At 37.9% G+C, this 25,330-nt stretch overlaps 1 protein-coding gene and 1 long non-coding RNA gene across 2 annotated transcripts in view; both read left to right on the top strand.

Annotated features, from left to right (window-relative positions):
• The first annotated feature begins 1,111 nt into the window (after positions 1 to 1,111).
• LOC126592145 (uncharacterized) lies at positions 1,112 to 2,047 on the top strand. Its single transcript, XM_050257894.1, has one exon. It carries the CDS (start codon positions 1,112 to 1,114, stop codon positions 2,045 to 2,047), a length of 936 nt encoding a protein of 311 aa, XP_050113851.1.
• A 5,485-nt stretch (positions 2,048 to 7,532) lies between these two features.
• The window catches only part of LOC126592442 (uncharacterized), a 34,348-nt gene continuing 16,550 nt past the window's right edge, over positions 7,533 to 25,330 (top strand). Inside the window, exon 1 of the long non-coding RNA XR_007612644.1 lies at positions 7,533 to 7,807. This is a non-coding gene — a long non-coding RNA (uncharacterized LOC126592442). The remainder of the gene's footprint in view (positions 7,808 to 25,330) is intronic.

The following is a 25,330-nucleotide window of genomic DNA, read 5'->3' on the forward strand; positions in this document are numbered from 1 at the left end:
CCTTACCTGCAGCAGGTCAACCTTTAAGGAATTCATTGGCAGCGAGAGTCAATGCAGTGCTAAGGTGCATTATATATCCAGATGTGGAAGATGGGACAACCTTTGAAATTAAACCTCACATCCTCAACATATTGCCATCATTTCATGGGTTGCCAAACAGTGATCCCAACATGCATTTGGCTGATTTTATTGAGGCATGTGACAACACCATAATCAGAGGTTTCTCTTCTGAAGCTATCAAGTTACGCTTGTTCCTGTTCTCTTTGAAGGACAAAGCCAAGGCGTGGCTGCATTCTCTGCCTGCCAATAGCATTACAACATGGACAGAATTGCAAGAAAAATTTCTCAATAAGATTTTTCCTTCTTCCAAGACTCTTGCACTTAAGAAAGAGATATTGGCTTTCGCTCAAAAGCCAAACGAGTCTTTCCATGAAGCTTGGGAACGATATAATGAGATGTACACAAAATGTCCTTATGCTGGGTTTGATTCTAACCTTCAAATGAACATATTTTATGATGGTCTCAATGCCACCACCAAGAGTCAAGTGAATGCATCTGCTGGAGGATCACTAATGTCAAAATCAGCAAGGGAAGCATTTGAGTTATTTGATATGATGGCTTCTGAATCCCAACAATGGACAGTAGAACAAACACAAAAGATGGGAGTTTTTTAGATTTCTCAGAGTTCTCCTAATGTTTCTGCTCAAATTGCTAAAATGGAGAAGAATTTTAATGCCAAGTTTGCTGCCTTAATGCAGGTCTCTTCCATGCCCAATGCCCAAGAAGCTTGCATCATTTGTAGTGAGACAACTCATGACATCACTCAATGCCCCAACAAGGATAGCTACCCTGAGCTTGTGCAAGAGCATGTGAATATGGTGAAAGTGACCCTTATTCCAATACATATAATCCTGGGTGGAAGAACCATCCCAATCTTAGTTGGGGTGGCAACCAATAGCCACGTCAATACCAACAGTCTTACCAATCAACTAGTGAGACTAAGAAACCATCTCTTGAAGATCATATGTCACAGCTAGCTCAACATATGTCCGCTCTCTCTAATAGCACCAACAATTTTGTCCAATCCACACAAACTAGCATTCAGAATCTCATGACATCAGTAGGGAATTTGGAGACTCAAGTTGGACAGCTTGCTACCATGTTCAATGAAAGAGAGAAAGGAAAGTTCCCAAGCCAATCTGAGCAAAATCCAAGAGGGATGGAGCATTGTAAAGTAATACGGACATTGAGAAGTGGCAAGAGCTATGACAACAGAGAAGTGGTGCACCATGAAGCCGAAGTGGAAGAAGAAGAGCTTATTGAAAGTGCACCGTTAGCTGCAAAGTCTCGGTCAGAGGCTATTTCTGCAGCAGGTATTCTAGATCCTAGTGCAAGTAACAAAGTGCAATCTCGACCCAACTTTGATGCAAACAAGGAAAAAGGCCTTGGTAGTTTATTTGCACCTTCTGACAAGCCACCATACAAGCCACCTTTGCCATTTCCACAACGACAGCAACAACGTTCCAAGGATCAACAATGCATTGAATTCATGAAGACGTTGGCTAAGGTTCAAATTAATTTGCCTCTATTAGATGCTATTAAACAGATCCCATCATATGCTAAATTTCTGAAGGAGCTATGTTCTAAAAAGAAAAAGTTCTTGGAATACGAGAAGGTTATTTTAACTGAGCAATGCAGTGCTGTCCTCTTACATAAGCTACCACCCAAGAAGAAAGATCCGGGGAGTTTCACTATCTCTTGTACTATTGGTAGTCTTGATTTTCATAAAGTATTGATTGATTTAGGAGCAAGTGTTAACCTTATGCCTTATTCTGTTTTTAAAAAATTAGGTGAAGGAGAACTCAAGCCCACATCTGCGAGTCTTCAATTGGCAGATAGGTCCGTGACCTATCCCTTGGGTATTCTGGAAGATGTGATTATTAAAGTGGATAAATTCTATCTCCCAGTTGATTTCATTGTACTTGACATTGAGGAAGACAAGGAAGTGCCTCTCATTTTAGGCCGACCGTTCATGGCCACCGCCTGAACATTTATTGATGTGGAAGCAGGTACTTTAACCTTAAGAGTGTAAGGAGAGTCAATTGTATTCAAACTCTTTGAAGCTATCAAGCGTCCTCTCGAACTTGAAGAGTGTTTTCGTGTTGATGTTTTAGATGGGATTGTGCATGCAAACTTTGCCTCACGTTCATCTAACGATGAGCTATTAACTTGCCTCACCAACCATGATGCTACTTTATCTATGGAAGAAAATGTGGTGGATGTCATTGCTGCATTAGATAGTGCACCAATTCATAATCCAAAGTGGCGACATGTTTATGAAAGCCTTGGAGTGCCTAAGCAGCCCCTTCTTCCTTCAAGTGAGCAAACTTCGAAGTTAGAGCTCAAGCTACTGCCGAGCCACCTCAAGTATGCTCATCTCGGGGTGAATGAGACCTTGCCTGTTATTATTGCTGCTGATTTTAATGACACAGAGGAAGACAAATTACTAAGAGTTCTTCGCAAGTATCAAGATGCTCTGGGGTGGACACTTGTTGACATAAAGGGCATTAGTCCAGCTTTATGCATGCATAGGATTTTTATGGAGGCTGGGACTAAACCAACTGTTGAAGCTCAAAGACGTCTAAACCCGATCATGAAGGAAGTTGTAAGAGTTGAGGTGATGAAGTTACTCGATGCAGGTATCATTTATCCAATCTCGGATAGCAAATGGGTGAGCCCGACTCAGGTGGTTCCAAAGAAAACCGGTATTACTATGGTGAAGAATGATAACAACTAGCTTGTGCCTACAAGGATGACCACCGGATGGCGAATGTGTGTTGACTATAGAAAGCCTAATAACAACATTAGAAAGGATCATTTTCTGCTGCCATTCATTGATCAGATGCTCGAGAGACTAGCTGGTCATTTTTTCTATTGTTTCTTAGATGGTTATTCAGGGTACAACCAAATTCCAATTGCCCCTGAGGATCAAGAGAAGACAACGTTTACATGCCCTTTTGGTACATTTGCATATAGATGAATGCCATTTGGATTGTGCAATGCCTCTGCCACTTTCCAACGATGCATGATGAGTATTTTTTCTGGAATGGTTGAAAATATTGTTGAGGTTTTATGGATGACTTTTCTGTTTTTGGTAATTCTTTCGATATATGTATGGATAACTTGTCTTTGGTTTTGGAAAGATGCAGGGAGACTAATCTTGTGTTAAATTGGGAGAAATGCCATTTTATGGTTAAGCATGGCATTGTGCTAGGACATCTAATTTCAAGCAAAGGAATAGAGGTCGACAAGGCAAAGATTGAGGTGATCGCCAAATTACCACCACCAATTTCTATGAAGAATGTGAGATCTTTCTTGGGACATGCTGGTTTTTATTGAAGATTCATCAAGGATTTTTCCAAAATTAGTTGTCCTCTTTGTAATTTACTTGCTAAAGATGCTTGTTTTGATTTTAATGCAGATTGTCATGATGCTTTCAACAAATTGAAGGATCTTCTCACATTAGCCCCAATTATAACAACTCCAGATTGGACCCATCTTTTTGAGCTCATGTGCGATGCTTCCGATTATGCTGTGGGTGCTGTCCTTGGTCAGTGACGTGACAAGCTCCCCCATGTTATATATTATGCCAGTCGCACTTTGAATGATGCTCAGCTGAATTATGCCACTACGGAAAAAGAATTACTTGCAGTGGTATTTGCTCTTGAAAAGTTTCGATCGTACTTAATTGGTGCTAAAGTCATTGTGTATTCTGATCATTCTGCTCTCAAGTACTTATTGTCCAAAAAATAGGCCAAACCACGATTGATTCGATTGGTCATTCTCTTGCAAGAGTTTGATTTGGAGATCCTAGATAAAAAGGGACGTGAGAATGTTGTGGCGGATCATCTCTTAAGATTAGTAAATGCAAGAACTGATGAGGCAGATTCATTGCCCCTGCAAGAGAGCTTTCCAGACGAGCAACTTCTAACGGTTACTTATCAAGTACCATGGTATGCTGACATCGCAAATTGTTTGGCATTTGGAGAAATACCATCAGAGTTCAGTTACCAACAAAGGAAGAAGTTCCTCTCCACTGTAAAACACTACTTTTGGGATGAGCCATACCTTTTTAAGCATTGCCAAGATCAAATCATTCGTCGGTGTGTCCTCTTAGAAGAACAAGAAAGCATTTTGAAGTTTGCTCACCACTATGCATGTGGTGGTCATTTTAGACCAAGAAGGACAACGGCCAAGATCTTACAGAGTGTTTCTTTTGGCCATCTTTATTCAAAGATGCATACCTATACTGCCAGGCTGGTGATAAGTGTCAAAGAGTTGGAAATCTTTCTCAGAGAAATGAGATGCCCCAACAAAGTATTTTGGTGATTGAACTATTTGATGTTTGGGGTATAAACTTCATGGGACCTTTCCCTTCTTCACATGGAAATCTTTACATCTTGGTGGCGGTTGATTATGTCTCTAAGTGGGTGGAGGCAATAGCTTCTCCAACATGCAAAAGTTATGTGGTGTTAGGTTTCTTGCAGAATACTATTTTCCCCGATTTGGAATACCTCGTGCTATCATCAGTGACGAAGGTACGTATTTCTTAAACCGCACCATGGCTGCCCTTTGTGCCAAGTATCATATTCACCATCGCATAGCCACCCCATACCATCCACAGACATCTGGACAAGTTGAAGTATCTAATTGGGAGCTCAAGAGGATTCTTGAGAAAACTGTTAGTTCATCTCGAAAGGATTGGAGTTTAAAGCTTACTGATGCTTTGTGGGCATATAGGACAGCTTATAAGACACCAATTGGGATGTCTCATTTTTGTTTGGTGTATGGGAAAGCTTGCCATCTACCTATGGAACTTGAGCACAAGGCATATTGGGCTATTAAGCACCTCAAATTTTGACTACCAGGCAGCTGGAAAGAAGCGGAAACTGCAGTTGAATGAACTGGAAGAAATAAGGAATGATGCTTATGAGAATACAAATATTTACAAGGATAAGACCGAGAAATTTCATGATGCTCACATCCTTCGTAAAGAGTTTCAACCGGGTCAGAAGGTTTTGCTTTTTAATTCGAGACTGAAACTATTCCCAGGAAAGCTCAAATCACGTTGGAATGGTCCATATCGTGTTGTACAGGTCCATCTTCATGGGGCTGTGGATATCCAAAACATGCAAACTGGTTTTGTCTTCAAAGTTAATGGACATCGCTTGAAGTTATACAAGGAGTCTCCATATGATCTTGCTAAGGATTTCATCACTTTGAAGGAACCTGTTATTTGAATCAAATTGCCAACAGGATGTCTAGCTCTAGACATTAACTAAAGCGCTTTTTGGGAGGCAACCCAAGTTTTCTATCTTTCATCTTTAGTTTGAATAATTTTAAATGTTCTTGTTCCATTTTTCTCTTGTTTTCTGGTTTGTGTGTTTAAATCCTACTTTTGCTCCCTTATGCAGGTAATGCTTTTGCAGTCTCTACCACAACTTCTTGCAAAGTTTCTTAATCCCACAGGTTACTCACACATTTGTTATGCATAATGGGACGTGTTGAAACAAGTTTGGGGATGATTTGGAATTCTAACATGGAACAAAAATGCATTTTTACTGCTGCTCTCCTCTCCTACACAAATTGGTGTGTTCTTTCCTTTTCTTTATGTGTCTTTATTTCATTTTGTATTTCTTTCCTTCCATTTTTATGTCTTATTGTTCAAAATTCCTTTCATTATCATTGGGGACAATGCTATAATTAAGTTTGGGGGTGGAAATATATTTCGTTAGTTTACTTCTTTAAAAAAAAATAATAATTTTTTTGCATTTTTGTTATTGTTTGTAGCTACTTCTCAATTCAATGATGAGATTTGATCTTAATTTCCTTCTTACTTTCAAGAAGTCTAAGTTCTTTTCGTTGTCTTTGTGTTAACTGTGATTTCCAGCAATTAACTTGAAAAATAAATGTGCCTAGTCTTGTCAATGTGAAACTTGAGCATGATTTAGCGTTTCATATGTGAATCATGTGAGACTATGTAAACCTTGTGAGTTTTTGAGCCTATACATGATTGAACCATTATGCATCAATCTCATTCCTTCTTGTGCGTATAATCTCACTGTACATGTATCTCTAGAACTTGCTTTATACTTCTCGATTCATTAATCAATTCATATAATAACTTGGAAGTGATATAGGCCATCTTTGGATCGTTTGAGCCTTTCGTGCCTACCTTATATGCTATGTTTATCCGTAGTAGCCCGTTGAGCCTTTAACTAAGCTATTTCTTTGTTAGACACATCTCTTTACCTTGCTCCGATATTGGAGTTGAGCCCATACACAAAAATCGATTCCTTATTGTTTTGAGAAAGTAATACATGGGTTGTGCTCTTAGGGGTTTCATTTATGTAGAAAGATGGATGGAGCATGTGTATTACAATGAAATGTGAATTTGATGGGTGATGTAGCTTTTGCAGATTTATGCATAGCTTTGCAGATTTGTTTCTTTCAAAAAAAAAAAAAAAAAAGAAGAGAAAATTGGAGAGTGTTGATTTGTTGAAAATGTGTTTGCGGAGTATAAATTTCCTTTTGAAGTTGAATTTGGGGAGTAACAGGTGCTCGAGGTTTTATTATTTTGCTTTCAATTTGAGGTGGTGTGATATTGAGGTGTTGGAAAACTACTAAAGTGTACTTTCTCAAAATTTTTGATTTCCATATCCTTTCTTTCATTAGCCTATCACCTTTAGCCCCATTACAACCATAATAAAGTCCTATTGATCCAAGGTATTACTTAAATATTGATAGCGAGTTTGGTGGACAAGCAAGCATATGGCGGCATGTACAATGAGATCACTTGACTGAAACACATTAACCAAAACCTATGAGTGAATGAGCGTATGTCTTGTGAGAAGCTCATATGTTTGCATATGATGATTTAAAGGAGCTTGGAATTGCATTGACTAGACTAGCTCACACATGACATTTCAAGTTTTGTTTGAAGGAAATTTGGTTAACTATTGGATGATGTATTGAGCACTTGTTACTTACTTCTTGGCAGTGTATTTCATGGTTGGAACTTATATATGAAATCGAATTGAGAAGTTAGCTGCTAAGTTGTTGAGTCAAGTCTTAGTTGAGTAGTTTTGTTTTGTTTTGTGTTATATTTTGCTAGAGGACAAGCAAAAATGTAAGTTGGGGGTATTTGATCACTCATATATTTCATGCATTTATACCATCAATTTCTAAAGTCTTTGTGATGTTTTTGTGTTAAAATGGTTGCATTTTACCCTACCTTGTGTTAGTGTGTAGTTAAATTTGCTTTAGGATCAATTTCAAGCAAAAAGGAGAAAAGGAAATAATAAAAACAAACAAAAGAATTGGAAGTGGAGCTTGTCTCCATGGGTGGTGTTTGAAAAAAAAATCAGAAAGCAAAGTGGAGCACTAGGAAGTGGGATGAGGCTTGTCTTCCACTTGTGGCCTTAGTGACTTGGAAAAGGGCTGCCTTTTGTTAAAGGAAAAGAAAGAAAACACACGGATGAGTAGAGGAGAAGGACACGGCAGAGAGGGGGAAAGACAGAAACACACGGCAAAGAGAAGAAATGAAGGAAAAGTTGCAGCGTTGGACAGAGTTGCAGAGAGCAACATAGCAGAAAAATAAGGGAGCCGCAACTCCACATGGAAGGAGGATCGGAGAGCATCAGGAGATAACCTCCTTGTAAAACAGGGTTGTCTCTTTCTTTGATTCTTCATGGATAATTTCTTATGTATTCAAATAATTATGTGTAACTAATTTCTTTTCGTTAGAGTGAGGCCATGAGCCGCAACATGATTACGTAGATTTCTCTTTCAATTGCTTAAGTGTTGTTACATGCTTGCTTTGATATTTTCAATCTCTAAATTAAACTATCTATGTGTCTTGATGATTGATCACCATTAGGATGCTTAGAAGAGTCATTGGATGCAATTTTGAATGAATGTCACGTTAAAATTGGTTATGCTTCTTGTGATTGAGGATTGTAATTTCTCCTAAGGTAAGTATCATACTCTTAGGGATTACATGGTTTAACAAAAGGATTTTCATCAAGATTAATGAATCATTCATGTTTATATTTAATCCAAATGTCATGGATAAAGGTTGAACTCTAGCACCTTGTCAATCTAATTTTCTTCAATTATTTGTATTATCTTGAGTTTATATATTTACTTGTTTTGTTTAGTTGGATCACTATTCCTATAAGCCAATTCCCATTTTAGATATTTGTTTAAGTCACATCCAGTAGTAGTTAGTTTCGTCAAATTAGTGTAGTTCTTAGAGTTAAATAAGTTAAATACACAAAAACTCGTAAATTGTTTATATCAGTCCCTGAGGAGATCAACCTTGCTTGAGCCATTCTATACTACAACACTTGTTCTCTTGCAAGAATTTTCTATGGTTTAACCCTTTGTTTTACAAGTGGTAAAATCACTATCAGCAACCCACCTCGATAGCTTTGTTTTTTTTTATTTTTGCTTTTGTATTCGTTTGTGTTTCCATACTGTCAAGACCTTCTCTACTCATTGCATAATTTTCTTGTCATAAACATTGAGGACAATGTTTAGTTTAGGTTTGGGGGTGGACGTTTGTTTTGCTTATTTTTATTTATTTATAGTCAGAGAACAAAGAAATATGTGTTTCAGAGTATTTTTGTAAATGATGTTATTACCCATGAGAAGCTCACAAGATCAAAGAAAAAGAAGGAAATGGTGTTGCGGCCTTACTGGTTTTGTGCTACATGTCTGTGCCAGCTACAAAGTGATTGGAGCTATTATTCCTCTACAATGTGGAGCCACGACATGTGTATCATTTTCCTTTGTATAATTGCTCTACGTTGTCTTCTTGTTATAGTCATAGATGAGAAATTGCATAGGATGATGACCTACAATTAAATTAATCATGGGTGGGATTTAAAGAAAAGAAAAAAAAAGAAGAAGGGAGATTGGTCTGAAACATGAGATGTTAGAGGTGTCACTTTAATTTATTAATGGCAATGTATATGATGTGCTAAATCATTATACCTTGACTAAAGGGTTGCCTAGGAGGTCTATGCATCACACTTTTACTCATTCATTATGCCATATCTCAAGTGTTTTGGTGGATAAAGTGTCTATGTTCAGATGTTGTGGAGAAATAGTGGAGACTACCCTTGTGAGATTTTGAGCCTATGCTTTTGTTGAGAGTGTTTTATTGTTTCTACTCTTAAACACTTTTTCAAATTCTTTATTTGATTTTTATGATCTCATAAATACTAATTTGCATTGGATACTAAAGAACTTTTCTCTATGTTAGGTATTCTTGCCATTGGGTTAGATGGAACTATAAAGATGAAGTTAGGCTATGCATGTTTCCACCACTAAATGGCCTTATTCCCTCCCTTTTGTGTGCGCCAATATCCCATTTGAAGCCAAACACTTAGCCAATTTTTTCTCATCACCCACATTATACTCTACCTATTTTGCACTATTGTAGCCATACCCTATAGCTTGGGAGATACTAAGATGATGAAAACGAAAATAAGGGTTGAGCTCTACACCAAGGAAGTGGCATGTACCGAGGTACCATGTGTCGTATCATTATTTAGCAATTTCTAGCATTCAAAAAATAAAAATAAAAATAAAAGAAGAAGAAGAAACGAAGAAAGGAAAGAAGAAAAGAGAAAAAAGAAATCAAAGAAATTAGATAGACTAGAAATTGTTACTTTCTCATTACACTGAAGTCATGGAGCAGCTTAACAAAAATTCAAGCAGGCCAGGAATGAAGTAGTTCACTTACCATTGATAAAGATAGTCGAAACACACAGCTCAGGAGATGAGTCATACTCCAACTCTCCACTAACCTCCAAGGTGTCTCTCGCCCACTCATGATCACCTTTGTAGGAAGCATCTAGCAGCCTATGGCGAGACCTTAGCTGCCCCACACCTTCCTTGTGATCGACTTCAAAGAAGTACCATAACTCATTTATGGTCAAGCCAAGATCAAAGAATTTGCTCAAGTTATAAAACACCACCATCACATGAACTGCATTCAGGGAGCACTGAGCAAACGCGTATTTCATGGAGCATATCACCTCTTGGAAAAGGCACAACATGGGAAAAGTAGTAGCACCCTCGCCACACGGTTCATGTCTGCTATCATCTTTCACCTGCTTGACACGAACCCCTAACGGAATGGCATACTTGTACATCTTAAGAAAATCCAAAAACAACTCGTCGAAATTGATCTTGACATGTGCAGCCTTGAAGGTGGAGGATACTCATCACTTTTGTGATCGGAAGAAGACATCTCAAAATACCTACAAAAAGTGCGAAGAAAAAATATTTAGAAGGCAGCTCGAAAAAAAAAAAAGGTAAAGGAGGGCAAAGCCCTACGCTTCAATGCCAGGCCCTACAACACAACCTTCTTTCTCGCACAGCACGACCCAAATAAGGGGAAGGCCCACGCCTCATTTCCTCTCTTTCTTTCGTGCCTAGCACACCCAAAATAGGCCCAGGCCTCTCGACCCAAGTCACAGACACCAGAGAGTCGACTCACGCCTCTCCCTCTCTCCTTCAAGTTCCAATGGGCCTGAGCCCAACACTGCGCCCATACGTCCTTAGTCCGTGTCGAGCCATCACCTGACCAATGTTAGCCGAGAGCCAAGCCTCGTGCCGCACCACCAGCAGCCCCGTGGCACCCTTGCCACGTGTTTAAAACATCTTCGGCTTCTGCCGAGCCAATTTTTCAAGTTCCAAGACTCCCAAAAACTCAAGAAGAAGAAAATTCAAATTTTTCTTACCTTGATGCAGCATGGAGAATAAGAATAACAACGAGAGACGACTCTTTGCAAGGGCAAGAGAAGAAGAAAGCTAAGGGAGGGGGAAAAAATTTCCTCTGGCTTCTCTCTTCCTTGTTGGAATGATGATTATTCTCCAGATTTATTTAATCCTTTGCTTAAGTCTATCTCCAAATCAAGGAAGGAGATCCAGTTCAAATTAGGAAACAATTCTACAAGCCCATGCAGCTTCAGATTTCTACACCTACTGCCTTTTTTTTATGAATGTAGCCCAGTAGGTGTGGGGGCATTTGTGGAGCCTAAAATAATCCCCAAAAATTATAAAGGCAACACGTGGAATTTTGCTCAAGAAAGACAAGATTACCCTCAATAAATAGGCAGGCTCCTCAGATACTGATAGAAGCATATTTATGCGACTGAGTTAGCTTGTTCTCATGCATTTATGTTGTTATTTCTTAGTTAATTATGTATTTTAAGCTATTTTCGTGTGTTTATAGGTCCATAGGCCTTATGAAGCAGTAAGATGCATTTTGGTGCATTTTGGAGCAGTTTTGAGCTGGGAATGAATAGCACATGCATGGAGCATGGTGGATGGACGAAATTGAAGACTAAAGAGGCTAGGAATGTGTTAAAGAGAAAGAAGAATTAATGTAAAAAGGACAAAGAGCTCAGCCACAAAGGGGTGTCACTCCACCATTCACCTTTCCATCATTGTCGTGCACCACCATTGCACTCCCTTTGGATTCCTATGCCGTGCATCATCATCCATGTTCCCTCCATTGACTCATTTGTTGCATCATTCCACCTCCCTTTCCTTTCTCTACCATGTGCACAATCATTCATGTTCCCTAGCTGCAACACCACTCCATTTTACCCCCATGCTTTGCATCATCACTTCACTTTCACCTTTGAATCATTTCAAACACCACTCATTGCACTCAATTGCTACACCATTCCTTGTCCCCTCTATCATTTCAGATTTCATGCATCATTACATTGAATCATTGCACTCAATTGTTGCACCATTCCTTGTTCCTTCCATCATTTCAGATTCATGCATCATTACATTGAATCATTACACTCAATTGCTACACCATTCTTTGTTCCCTCCATCATTTCAGATTTCATGCATCATTACATTGCACTCAATTGCTACACCATTCATTGTTCCCTCCATCATTGCAGATTTCATGCATCATTACATTGCATCATTGCACTCAATTGCTACACCACTCCATGTTCCCCTCCATTGCCATGCACTTCCTCTATAAAAGGAAGTGTGTGTAACATAAATTTAGTTCATACTTGGTTAGATCATTCACTCCCATTTTCAACACAACCTTCATCCAAACACATCCATTCATCTTCACATCCATTCCTCCATACAAACAAACCTTCAAACACTCACCAACACCTTGTGCCGTAGCAAAGGAAGGGAAGGAAAGTGTTTGGACGTGCTTGCTATCCAACTTGGATCGTTGGAGCATTTAGGTGTTTTCTTTCTTTTGTTTCTAATGTTTAAATTCATTTCCTTTCGTTTTGTTGTAAATATGAGTGGCTAAACCCCTCTTGGCTAGGGGTGATTTCAAAGCCATGATTATGTGTGCAATATAATTTGATAAATTCCAGTTATGAACTCTTGAATCGTGAATGCAATTGGCTTAACTATTTGATTGATAACTTATTTGTATTTGTTAATTAAGGGTTGACACTTAATTGGCATGCATAAATCCGTTGCTAGAATATAAGGAAGTTTCACATAATCGTTACAAACTTATATTCACATGTAGTGAAGGTCGCTTATAAACGATCGCGTTAAGTGCAATTCCTAGCATGAGTGACATGATGTCATAGTTGCAAGTGATTTGTCAATGCTTATGATTTTCATTAAACATAATGATCTTTGATTGTATCTCTATTATGATGTCATGTAGGGAACTTTAGAAGAATGTTTTGGGTTGTCGAATGATGTCATCCAATCCAATAAAACAAGGAAAATCTGAGAGTTAACTAGTGATGTCACGGTTAATTTGGAGCATTGTCATTCATAATTCAATGAAGTAGTAATTGGAAATCAAGTTATTTGCATACATGTCATGTGTGGAGAAAAAGCCTCTAGCTATCCCATCCATCATCTTATTTCTCACATTCGTTTTACAATCTGTCTAGTTTTTCATACTTGTTTGTTTGTTACAACTTCATCCAATTATAAACCCCCCTTTTAGTTTCTTGTTTCAAAGTGTTTCAAATCTATTTTAGTTTGTGTTTTTAAGTGTTTTGATTCAAGTAAAAGTCAATTTTTGTCCAAAGTCATCCCTAGTGTCTAGTTTAAGTTTATTTAGTTGTTTTAAGCTGTTTTGAGTATTTTAAGTTTGCTTTGAGTCTTATGAGTCTTGTTAAGTGTTTTTAAGTTTAGTTTTATGTTTTTGAGTCAGTTTAGAGGTTATTAGCAAGCCCTTTTAATCCCCGGTCCAGAACGATCTCTACTTATACTTGTACTACAATTGTCAAAAAAAGGTTAAATTTGTGTGTTAAGATAATTTTCGCATCAGATACTCCCACGTGCAGTTCACACCCCTGAAGGTCTCGGTAGCTAAATACAATAGCCCACAGCTCACTTGCCCTTTGACAAGGAAAAGTCAAAGCATTAAAGATAAGGTTTAATTACCCAAATCTTATCTTTAATACATTCCCAATTGAAGATTGATTCCAATCAAGTAAGTAATCTCAATTTAAATCAATTAGGGATATTTACTCCATTATCTCAAAATATTATTTCCTATTTAATATCTTGAGAATATTTCTCCATAAAAATTGGCCAATAGGATGCCACCATGTGTAGGGTAAAACCCTAACACTATGGCTGGCCCTCTCCCCTATATATACCCCATTTTCTACCAAATTTTAGAAGCATTTTGCTACTCTAAAAAAGCCCTAAACACTTTACTCTCCTTAGAGAAACTGACTTAGGCATCCATTGGCCTAACACCCCACCCCCACCTCGTGGGCTCATGAGGCTTAGTTCTTTGATCAAAGGTGTTGATTTTTTTGTAGGTACATTTTCATCAAGACTGAAGATGACGGAAATTTGCATCGACATTGCTTAATAAGGTTGTGTCTAATATTGTGTTTTCCAACTCGCATGACAAGTTAGGCATGCGTGACATCTTTGCTCCAACTTGAAGGGCAATGTTGCGAGTTATATATTTATCTATTAGTTAAAGTGTAAATAGTAGCCTGCTGTCCCATATTGATGAAGTGCATATGTTATACCAATTGTAACTCCGATATATACTCCACTTTGGAGATTAATGAAAATACAAGAAATTCCAAAATATTGTCATATATATTTTTGGTATTTTACCATGTTTAATTCAACTCAAACGACTTTGCTACTATTGAAGTTTCTTAGTTCAAACGCAATTGGCTAATGCGTTCTTGCCAATCACATGTTTGATCTTATGCATCAATGAAATTCAGCAAGGTGATACATTTGAAGTGTCGATATGATTTCGTTCTAGATTCTTGCTTCAATTTCACATTCTAGTTTAAATTTCTTGATTGAGCTATCAATAGTTACTGAATTTTTAAGACACAAAGCCCATTCTTTGAAAAAGTTTGAAGTTGTAGGAACTAAGTCATTCATATTGTAGTGAGTTCTTGCTTCTTTTCTGTGATACTATTATGTGCATATTCTCTGCCACTTCTTCCAATTTTCTGGATCCACGATTGCGTTCTTTCAATTTCACACCAGGTGCTCAACAACTTGCTTCAGCCATGACTTGTTTATGTACTTCATTTGCTTCATCGTTATTCTACACCACATTTGCTTCTTCTTTAACTGGTTTAGTTTTTCTGTTATATCTAGAATCTTGATGGATCTAAAGCATATGAAAGTTTTCAATTTTTTGTTGATTTTGAGGGCATAGAGTCTTATTGAACACTTTAGCTTTGTGGGCACCAAAGGTTTGGTGACATTTGTTTTTCACTACAATCAACGATTTGGGTAATCTTCTGAAATTGGGTACTAGGCGGAATATCCTGCAAATAAAAATTTAACTTTCCGCAGTAGACTAGTCAACTAGTTACAATTTAGTCAGTGACAAAAAGTGAAGTTGCAAGAACAAAACCAAAATGACCAATATGTTCAACTAATCAGAGTCTACCCATATTAGTTTCAAAACTATAATTCCTAAACTTGGACACATTTACATATCAGTTCATTATGTGAACAACAATGACAAAGCAATTATGAGTTCAAGTATGTTGGATTGACTAGTCAAGCTCACCAGTCAACTAAGTACAGATTCGTCAGTTAATCAAACGCAAATCTAGAATCAAACTTAGTTCACTACAAGTTATCCTAGTCAACAACAATTCAGTTCATTGCTCATAATATGCAGTGTGAATATAGTCTCTAACACATATCAAATAACAATTCATAGGATGCACGAAGCATGTGCAAGTAAATAATATATGAGGATGAGTGTAAGAGACATGCGCAAGAAATTTTTGGTCGGAAAAACCCACCTCTAGGTTAAAAAACCAGGGACTCTCCACTGAGTCCAATCCACTAATGTAAGCAAAGTTCATACAAAGACCACACAAGCTCAATTCCTAGATCCCTATCTACAGAGCAGAGACCTTTGTGCAATCTTGCCTTACACGAGACGGATTCCTTCAGTCTTCACGAAGTGGCAGCTCCTTTTAAGCTCTTCACCTCGTGGCACTGGAAAGGTGTTGTCTCTAGCCTTCACAAGATGGCAACTCCTCCTGAACTCTTTACCTTGTGGCACCAAGACCAACAATAACAAATGAACATGCTATGAAATGATGATAGTTTGCAATTTGGATTCAATGACTAATCATTTTCGTCAGTCAAACAATTGAAAGAAGAAACTGACAAGAATCTGAAAATGGGGTCAGTTTAAAGATCTAAAACTTGAAGACCTTGACCAACACAATAAAACAAAATCATGAAGACAATACAACCCTAATATGCAGTGATTGGGTGATTGATGAATAAACATGATTTTGTGCCTAGGGTTTGAATGAAAAACACAAGAGGTAGCTCAAAGCTAAAATCAACACTTTTATGAAAATGTAAAACTCCTAGCCAAAACAAATGAGCATATAAAACGAATTTAAGCAAGCAATTTCAAGGGTAGATTTAGAAATATTCAATGAAGAACATTACCCATAAAATATGCTTGATGCTCCTAGGAGATCTGAGATGGAGATGAAAATAAAACTCTCAAAAACTTTTCCAATCTCAAACCCCAAAAACAAATGAACCCTAGAATGATCTTTATAAAGAAGGGTTGAGATTTCAGGTAAGAAGGGGACCCAAAAATACTCGTGTCAATGCCACAAACAATTTGGAAAGATCTAGGTGAAGGAAAAATTTTGTCCTAGCTAAGAACAAGTAAGAACATTTGAATACATATGCAAACTATTAACACTTTAAAGTAGGCATGCATTAAAAAACAATTCATAAAACCCATGACTTTCAAAGCCTAGTATATGGTGAACCAATAAACTCTTTAACAACATTAAAGAGAAGTAAAGATTTAGAGTTTCTTTACCCTTGAAGCTCATCCTTGTTTACACAAGGGATTCACCCAAGTGGAGGGCCTTCAAGTCACCTCCTAGCTCCTTGGATATTTCTTGTGATTTCCTTCTCCTTTTGTGCTCCTTTGGACTTTGTGGATGTAAGGAAAGGATCTCCAAAACACCAAAAGTTTGGTGTCTCTAAATCTCCACACCAAGGGTTAAGTGTGAAGATGAAATGGATGACTTAGGGAAGAAGAGATTGCTAGATTAATCTCCCTAAGTGGCCGGCCTCTTTGTAGAGAGAAAGAGAGAAAATGTTTCACCTCTTTGCCTCAAAGAAAACCCTAGTAAGAAATAAAGCTATAAAGTTCCTTTTATACTTCATTTCAAGTGAGTGACAAACTTGTAATTAATCCAAGCTTGCCCATTCACCCTAATGGCCGGCCATATTAATGTTATTGGGCTATTTGCCCATTTTGTTTTAGTTGTCATACAACTTAAACATAATGGGCCTTTTGGACCAAAACGCTTTTGGGCCCCGAAACCCAAAACCAACATATAAGCCCAATACGAACCTTTCGTAAAATTAATTAACTAATTAATTAATCCTGACCATTCTTCAATTAAACCATTTAATTGCATATCCATTTCATTTAATTTCTTCACTATCACCCTTACTCGGTGTGCGATCCATTAGGTTCCAATTAGTGAGGTAGTGGGTGATTGTTACTCTTAACGATCGATTGTGAATTGAAACCACATTTCAATTCTCCCTTTTATGATTAGTGTTGCCTAATCATTAGGGCTTCCACAAACTATGAGTGACACCTAGCAGTATGTCATGGTTACCCAAGCTAAGTAGAATTGGTTGGAGAACCTATCCAGTTACAACTACAATGCACGGTCATTCTCTAATACAATACTCTTAATCACATTGTTTGAATGATAGTTTGTTTCATGTCTACTATCCAATGCGATACTTCTCTATATGATTCCCTTGAATATGATTTGGAACAAACTTCCTAAGTCATATTCATTTGCTTTGGCCAAAGACTTTAGAATCATATCTTAGAGTATTCTCCTTCCACCATGGAAGGTTAGAGATCCCTTATTGTGCATTCATATGCCTACACGACTAGATAGCTTGACCCCAACAATGCCGTGGACACTCCGATGGAATGCCGTTGACATGATCAAAGATCAAGGACCTAACCATTAGACATCTATGATGCCTCAAGTCAAAGGACTACTTTGCATATTGCAACTTTCGAGTTCTTACATGACATGTATGTTCGAACTCTCTTTCGATCGTTGTTCAGTGTACTCGATACTCTTTCGAGCACCTATGTGTTTGTCTTAGTGTCCAACACCAAATGACTTGAGACTAGTCATACTCACGTTTGAGTCAACATAACACATATTAACCTTAGCGGATTGTCAATACCCAATTGGCAATCCTATGGCTAGGAACGTTTTAGGAATGAACATAAGAGAATGGTCTCGATAATCTAACTCACTTAGATCACTTGTCTCTTAGATCAAATACATCCCTTGGATTCGCTTTTTACTTAAACATATGATACAATAAATAGTGATTAACAATAAGCTTTGCCCTTCATTAAACATATAAAAGTTTAATACATTAAGTATTCCAAAAAGCTATTACATCAAATGAGTGGCTTTGTGGGCATACTTCCAACAATCTCCCACTTGCACTCAAAGCCATCCTCCCATGTATCTAATACCCATCTTTTCCATATGACGGTCAAGCTGGATTTGAGACATTTGCTTTGTCAGTGAATCTGCTACGTTATCGGCTGAAGCAACTTTGAGAATGTTGACTTTCCCCTCGGCAACATATCTTCTAATGATATTAAAACGCATGTCAAAATGCTTGTTCTTTTGATGTGCCCTGGGTTCCTTGGCTTGAGCTATCGCCCCACTATTATCACAGTACAAAGTTACTGGTGATGTAATGGTTGGAACCACCCCAAGTTCAGTGATGAACTTCTTCATCCAGAACGCTTCTTTGCCGACTTCAGCTGCAGCGACATATTCAGCCTCTGTTGTGGAATCAGCAATTACACTCTGTTTCTTGCTCTTCCAACTGACAGCCCCACCATTCAGAGTGAATACATATCCGGAGTTGGAACTTCTATCATCGACGTCATATTGGAAATCTACATCTGTATAGGCTTCCACTCGCAACTCTGCTGCTCTTCCATATACGAGGAACATGTCCTTAGTTCTTCTTAAGTACTTAAAGACCGTCTTGACAGCTGCCCAGTGTTCTGGTCCTGGGTTAGATTGATATCGACTAGTAATGCTCACAGCATATGCGATATCAGGCCTTGTGCATATCATGGCATACATGAGACTTCCTATGCGGAAGCATAAGGAATCATATTCATTTGCCGTATCTCTTCAGGAGTTTTAGATTCTATGGACTTAGAAAGGTGAATTCCATGTCTCACAGGAAGAAAACCTTTCTTAGATTGTTCCATCTGGAACCTACTTAGCACCTTATCTATGTACATAGATTGGGATAATCCAATTAATTTTCTGGATCTATCACGATAGAGCTTTATCCCAAGTACATAAGATGCATCTCTTAAATCTTTCATGTGGAAGGTTTTGGACAACCACACTTTTACAGAAGAAAGTATTGCAGTGTCATTCCCGAATAGTAATATGTCATCTACATATAACACTAGGAATACAACTGCATCCCCAATGACCTTTTGATAAACACAATTGTCGTCTTCGTTTTGAGTAAAACCAAACGTTTTGATTTCAGTGTCGAAACAAATGTTCCAGCTCCTGGAGGCTTGCTTAAGTCCATAAATGGACCTTTAAAGCTTGCATACCTTAGTCTTTTCAGACTTGGACATGAAACCTTCGGGTTGAGTCATATAGAGCTCTTCCTCTAGGTAGCCGTTCAGAAAGGCCGTCTTCACGTCCATTTGCCATATCTCATAATCATGGTACGCAGCTATAGCAAGCAAAATCCGAATGGACTTAATCATGGCTACAAGAGAGAAGGTTTCTTCATAGTCAATCCCTTCTCGTTGCCTGTAACCCTTGGTTACTAGTCTAGCCTTATAAGTCTCCACGTTCCCATCAACGCCTATCTTCCTCTTGAAGACCCATTTGTTTCCAACAGGTACAATACCTTCTGGAGGGTCTACAAGAGTCCAGACCTGATTTTGATACATGGAATCCATCTCGGATTTCATGGCCTCTTGCCATCTCTTTGAATCAATGTCGGACATTGCTTCAGTGTAGTCCTTAGGGTCCTCATTTATGTCATTGTCACCTAGAAAGTGCAATTCCGCAAAGTCATTGTCTAAGCCATACCTCTTAGGTGGCTTACTAACCCGTTCAGATCTACGTGGAGCTAGGGGTTCAGGAACAGGGTTGTCAATATGTCGAGTGCTTGTTTGTGGTTCATTATTAATCTCATTAATTTCCATCTCTTTGCTTATAGTTCATTTGAGAACAAATTCGTCCTCTAGAAACTTAGCAGTTCTGGCGACAAAGACTTTCTGGTCGTCAGGATGGTAGAACTCATATCCCATAGTTTCTCTAGGATATCCCACAAAATAGCATCTTACTGATCTCGCTTCAAGCTTCTTGACATATGCTTCACAACCCCAAATCTTAACATGATTAAGACTTGGCTTTCTTCCATGCCATATCTCATAGGGCGTTTGTGAAACTGATTTGGAAGGTACTCTATTAAGCAAGTAAGCTGCTGTATATAGAGCGTATCCCCAGAATGTTACTGGTAGATCAGCGGAACTCATCATAGAACGAACCATGTTCATCAAGGTTCGATTTCTCCTTTTAGAAACTCCATTAAGTTGTGGAGTTCCTGGTGGAGTCCACTATGATATTATTCCACACTCTTTGAGATAATCTAGGAACTCATTACTCAGATATTCACCCTCTCGATCCGATCTTAGGATCTTTATCTGTTTCCCAGTTTGCTTCTCAACTTCATTCTTGAATTCTTTGAACCTTTCAAAGGATTCTGACTTGTACTTCATAAGATACACATAGCCAAACCGAGAGTGACCATCGGTGAATGTGATATGGTAGGAGAAGCCTCCTCTCGACGTAGTAGACATAGGTCCACATACGTCAGTGTGGATTAACCCTAGAATTTCAGTGGCACGCTCTCCTTTTCCAGTAAATGTCATCTTCCCTTTCAAGCAACATTCACAAGTACCCATCTGGTCATTACCTAATGGGCGGATATATCCGTCTTTCGACATCTTGTGAATCTTATCAAGGTTCACATGTCCAAGTTTAAGATGCCACATCTTTTCTTGGTTAACTTCTTCTCTAGCCCTTTTGGGTTTTGAGGTATTCCCGCTTGCAATACAGTGCATCCCACTATTCGTCTCTAAGTGAAAAAGTCCCTCTATCATATTACCATGAGAGATAATATGACCGTTCAAGTATAAAGTGCAACTCATTTTGTCAAACAATACTGAGTGCCCATCTCGTAAAAGCTTAGAGATGGAAATCAAATTCTTTATACATGAAGGAAAATATAAACAATTTTTAAGTTCCAGGACTTCCCTAGAGGGTAGGTTAAGCATGTAGGTGCCTATTGCTTTTGCAGAGATTTTAGTGCCGTTCCCAACTCGCACAACCATCTCCCCATTGCGCAGTGACTTGCTCCCCGCTAGTCCCTGCATCGTATTACAGATATGTTGACTAGCGCCTGAATCAAATATCCAGGAATTGGAGCTCACTGTAAAAACACTTTCTATGACAGAAATAGTCTCTTCAAAAGTTCGTGTCATAAGGCTCGCAATGCACACCCTGTATTTCTTCTTCCAACGTTCATCCTTTCCACAATGAAAGCATGTTCCTTTGGATTTCTTTGCCTTCTTCTTATGCAACCTTTTCCTTGTGTTTGCATTCTCACTCCCACTGTCCTTTTTGAAACCTTTTTCAAATTTACAGCACATGTCAATCATCTCGTTTAAAGAATGATCGAATCTATTCACTTTATAGTTTACAATAAACTTAGTGAAATCATCCGAGAGAGATGCAAGGAAAAAGTCTTGGGCCATTTTCCCATCGATGGAAGTTCCTAAACTTTTAAGATCTTTAAATATCTTTTCCATCTTTTGTCCATGTTTATGGACCGATGTCCCCTTTGCCATTTTGGCATTCATTAGACTAGAAACATTTGAGAATCGTACATTACTAGTCTCATTGTCATGCATCTTATGCAAACTTTCAACCATGGCACAAGAAGTGTCCATGTGCTTATGTAGCTTCATAAGCTCCTCACTAAGTGAAGTGAGGATTAAGCATTTGGCTTGTAAGTCATCCTTATAGTGTCTAACATAATTTTGACACTCCTCCTTTAAAGCTAGTTTCGTAGGAGGTATATGAGGAGGGGATTGCTTAAGCACATACAATATGTCTTTCACCTTTGAGACATTCTCAATGTGGCGATACCAAGCAAGGAAACGTTGGCCCCTAAGGCCCCTTTTGTCAAGTATAATGGTGGGTATAATTTTAGGCATGTCGTTAACTACATAACATAACAGAAATCGTATTAGATTGTTTGTTTAAAACTATTTGATTGGGTCTTTGAATCAAATAGTACCACCCACTATTTTTGGCAAATTCCACATCCCTCAATAGAATTCGAGAGTTATATTGAACTCTTAGTGGGGTATGGGAGACTCACCATTACCAAGCCCACCTCACGATGATACGATGTTGGTTAGCAAAAATAATGATGAGAGAATAACGCATTATTTATTTACAACCTTTTGTAATTACCCATCCGTTTGGCCTCTAGAGAATGTTGCTTCACGATGATATGATGTCGGCTCCATTGCACTTAGTTTAAGTTATTCCCACCATGCTTAGTTTGTGAAGGGGTTCAAGAATAGCCTCACGATGATACGATGTCGGCTATCCTCGTTGCCTACACTCACCTCATCATATGTTTATGGACTCCTCCTGGATGTAAGCACATACTTTGAACTCCCCCATGATAGGGTGAAGCCGGTGCATGAGTCGCAAACGATTGGAGCCCACCACGGTGGAAGGCCTACGAAGAGATGTTCAAAACATCTCTCGCTTATCAACTTAATATTCGTTTGTCGAGGGAGTAGTTTTGGGCTACATCAAAATCATTTTAATCATATTAAAAGAACATGGGCCTATCACAACTATTGGTCCAAGTTAATATGAATTTAGTAGTTTATAATACTCCCACTATTTCGAAGAAATAAGTGAGACTATATGGAACTACTAACGAATGCATTGCATCCTCATATGGACTATATAGTCATATTAGGTCTTAGGATGATTATGAACCGATTAATTTGATCCAACACGAGCCTTGTGTTGGACCTTGGGTTTAAGGTAGATAGTTGTTGATTTTAGTTACGCGTTTAATCCAATTAAACCGTTATTTCCTATTGGGCGTTGGACCCAACTATTCCATTTTGCATACATATAAACAAAAGGAATACATGAAATAATAATAAGGGCTTATGCCCTTTTACAACACAAATGATGGACTTATGTCCATTTACAACAAATTGAATTAATCAAATTACATTCAAATCTACACTACCAAACCCAAACATTCATAATGTAAAGCGGCCAATCACATAGCTCAATTATCGAGGCCTTTGATTCATAATCACCATTTTCTCAATTAATCACATTAACTAAGAAAGCAACTTAAACAATTGGTTTTTGGATCCATAGAATTGATTTAAATGGAACTAAATGAAATGAAAATCCAATTCTCATTAAAGAGACAAAACAATTTTGTTCTCATTTTATTTGGGCCAAAAGGAAACTATGACCACAACAATTGGGCCATAATGCAAATACAAAAACTTTCGGGGTCACTTTGTAAAAACACAATAGTCCACAACTTCATGTAATTACAACTAGATCCCAAAATTTTATTAATGTAAAAACATCATTAAAGGATCAAAACAATTCGTCCTTTAGAGTTTTTGGGCCTTAACGTAAAAACGTAAACTTTTGGGCCAAAGTGCAAATACACAAAAGTATCAAAACTTTATGTAATTGCATAAAGACCCCAAAAGTACCCCCACTAGGGGGTGGCCGGTTTTGGAGTGGTAAAGGAGTGTGAAAGGGTTTTATGCAAGTTGATTTTGGTGAGTGAGGTAAAGGTGAAATTGATGGTTTGTAAGAAAATGTTTTGTAAAACATTTATGAGTTTAGACAAACATTAAAGCCAAAATTAATGCTTCACCAATAACAATCACCCATCAAAATTAAACCAAAACTTTATGAAAAACATAAAACTTTTGAATCAAAACTTCAAACCTTTTTGTTCTTGGCAAGAACTTCAAGAACATTTGAAGAACACCATGAAAACTCATAATAGCTCCATGAATGTTTTCATTCACCAAAACTCAATTTTTCACCACTCAAAAGAGGGCTAATATCCTAGGGTACTTAGGGGTTCCAAAAGTCACCTTAAAACCATTTTAACAAGACAAACATGAACCCAAAAAATCACCCTAAGGATTTGGCCGAATTTCCAAAACACATGGCACCAAATTTTAGTTCCAATATTCATGCTTAAATGAAATACATCTACAACATTTGAGATGCTAAATTTTCTAGCAAAATTTATATATTCAAAAGCAAGAACAAAGCTTGTAACATTTACAACATTTAAATCACAAATCATGAAAATCACAAAACCCAAAAGGATTCACCATAAACTAGGCCTAGGCTTTGATACCACTTGAAGGAAAAATTTTGTCCTAGCTAAGAACAAGTAAGAACATTTGAATACATATGCAAACTATTAACACTTTAAAGTAGGCATGCATTAAAAAACAATTCATAAAACCCATGACTTTCAAAGCCTAGTATATGGTGAACCAATAAACTCTTTAACAACATTAAAGAGAAGTAAAGATTTAGAGTTTCTTTACCCTTGAAGCTCATCCTTGTTTACACAAGGGATTCACCCAAGTGGAGGACCTTCAAGTCACCTCCTAGCTCCTTGGATATTGCTTGTGATTTCCTTCTCCTTTTGTGCTCCTTTGGACTTTGTGGATGTAAGGAAAGGATCTCCAAAACACCAAAAGTTTGGTGTCTCTAAGTCTCCACACCAAGGGTTAAGTGTGAAGATGAAATGGATGACTTAGGGAAGAAGAGATTGCTAGATTAATCTCCCTAAGTGGCCGGCCTCTTTGTAGAGAGAAAGAGAGAAAATGTTTCACCTCTTTGCCTCAAAGAAAACCCTAATAAGAAATAAAGCTATAAAGTTCATTTTATACTTCATTTCAAGTGAGTGGTAAACTTGTAATTAATCCAAGCTTGCCCATTCACCCTAATGGCCGGCCATATTAATGTTATTGGGCTATTTGCCCATTTTGTTTTAGTTGTCATACAACTTAAACATAATTGGCCTTTTGGACCAAAACGCTTTTGGGCCCCGAAACCCAAAACCAACATATAAGCCCAATACGAACCTTTCGTAAAATTAATTAACTAATTAATTAATCTTGACCATTCTTCAATTAAACCATTTAATTGCATATCCATTTCATTTAATTTCTTCACTATCACCCTTACTCGGTGTGCGATCCATTAGGTTCCAATTAGCGAGGTAGTGGGCGATTGTTACTCTTAACGATCGATTGTGAATTGAAACCACATTTCAATTCTCCCTTTTATGATTAGTGTTGCCTAATCATTAGGGCTTCCACAAACCATGAGTGACACCTAGTAGTATGTCATGGTTACCCAAGCTAAGTAGAATTGGTTGGAGAACCTATCCAGTTACAACTACAATGCAATACTGTCATTCTCTAATACAATACTCTTAATCACATTGTTTGAATGATAGTTTGTTTCATGTCTACTATCCAATGCGATACTTCTCTATATGATTCCCTTGAATATGATTTGGAACAAACTTCCTAAGT

The sequence above is a fragment of the Malus sylvestris genome, chromosome 12 (genome assembly GCF_916048215.2).
Source record: "Malus sylvestris chromosome 12, drMalSylv7.2, whole genome shotgun sequence".
NCBI classification, from domain to species: Eukaryota; Viridiplantae; Streptophyta; class Magnoliopsida; order Rosales; family Rosaceae; genus Malus; species Malus sylvestris.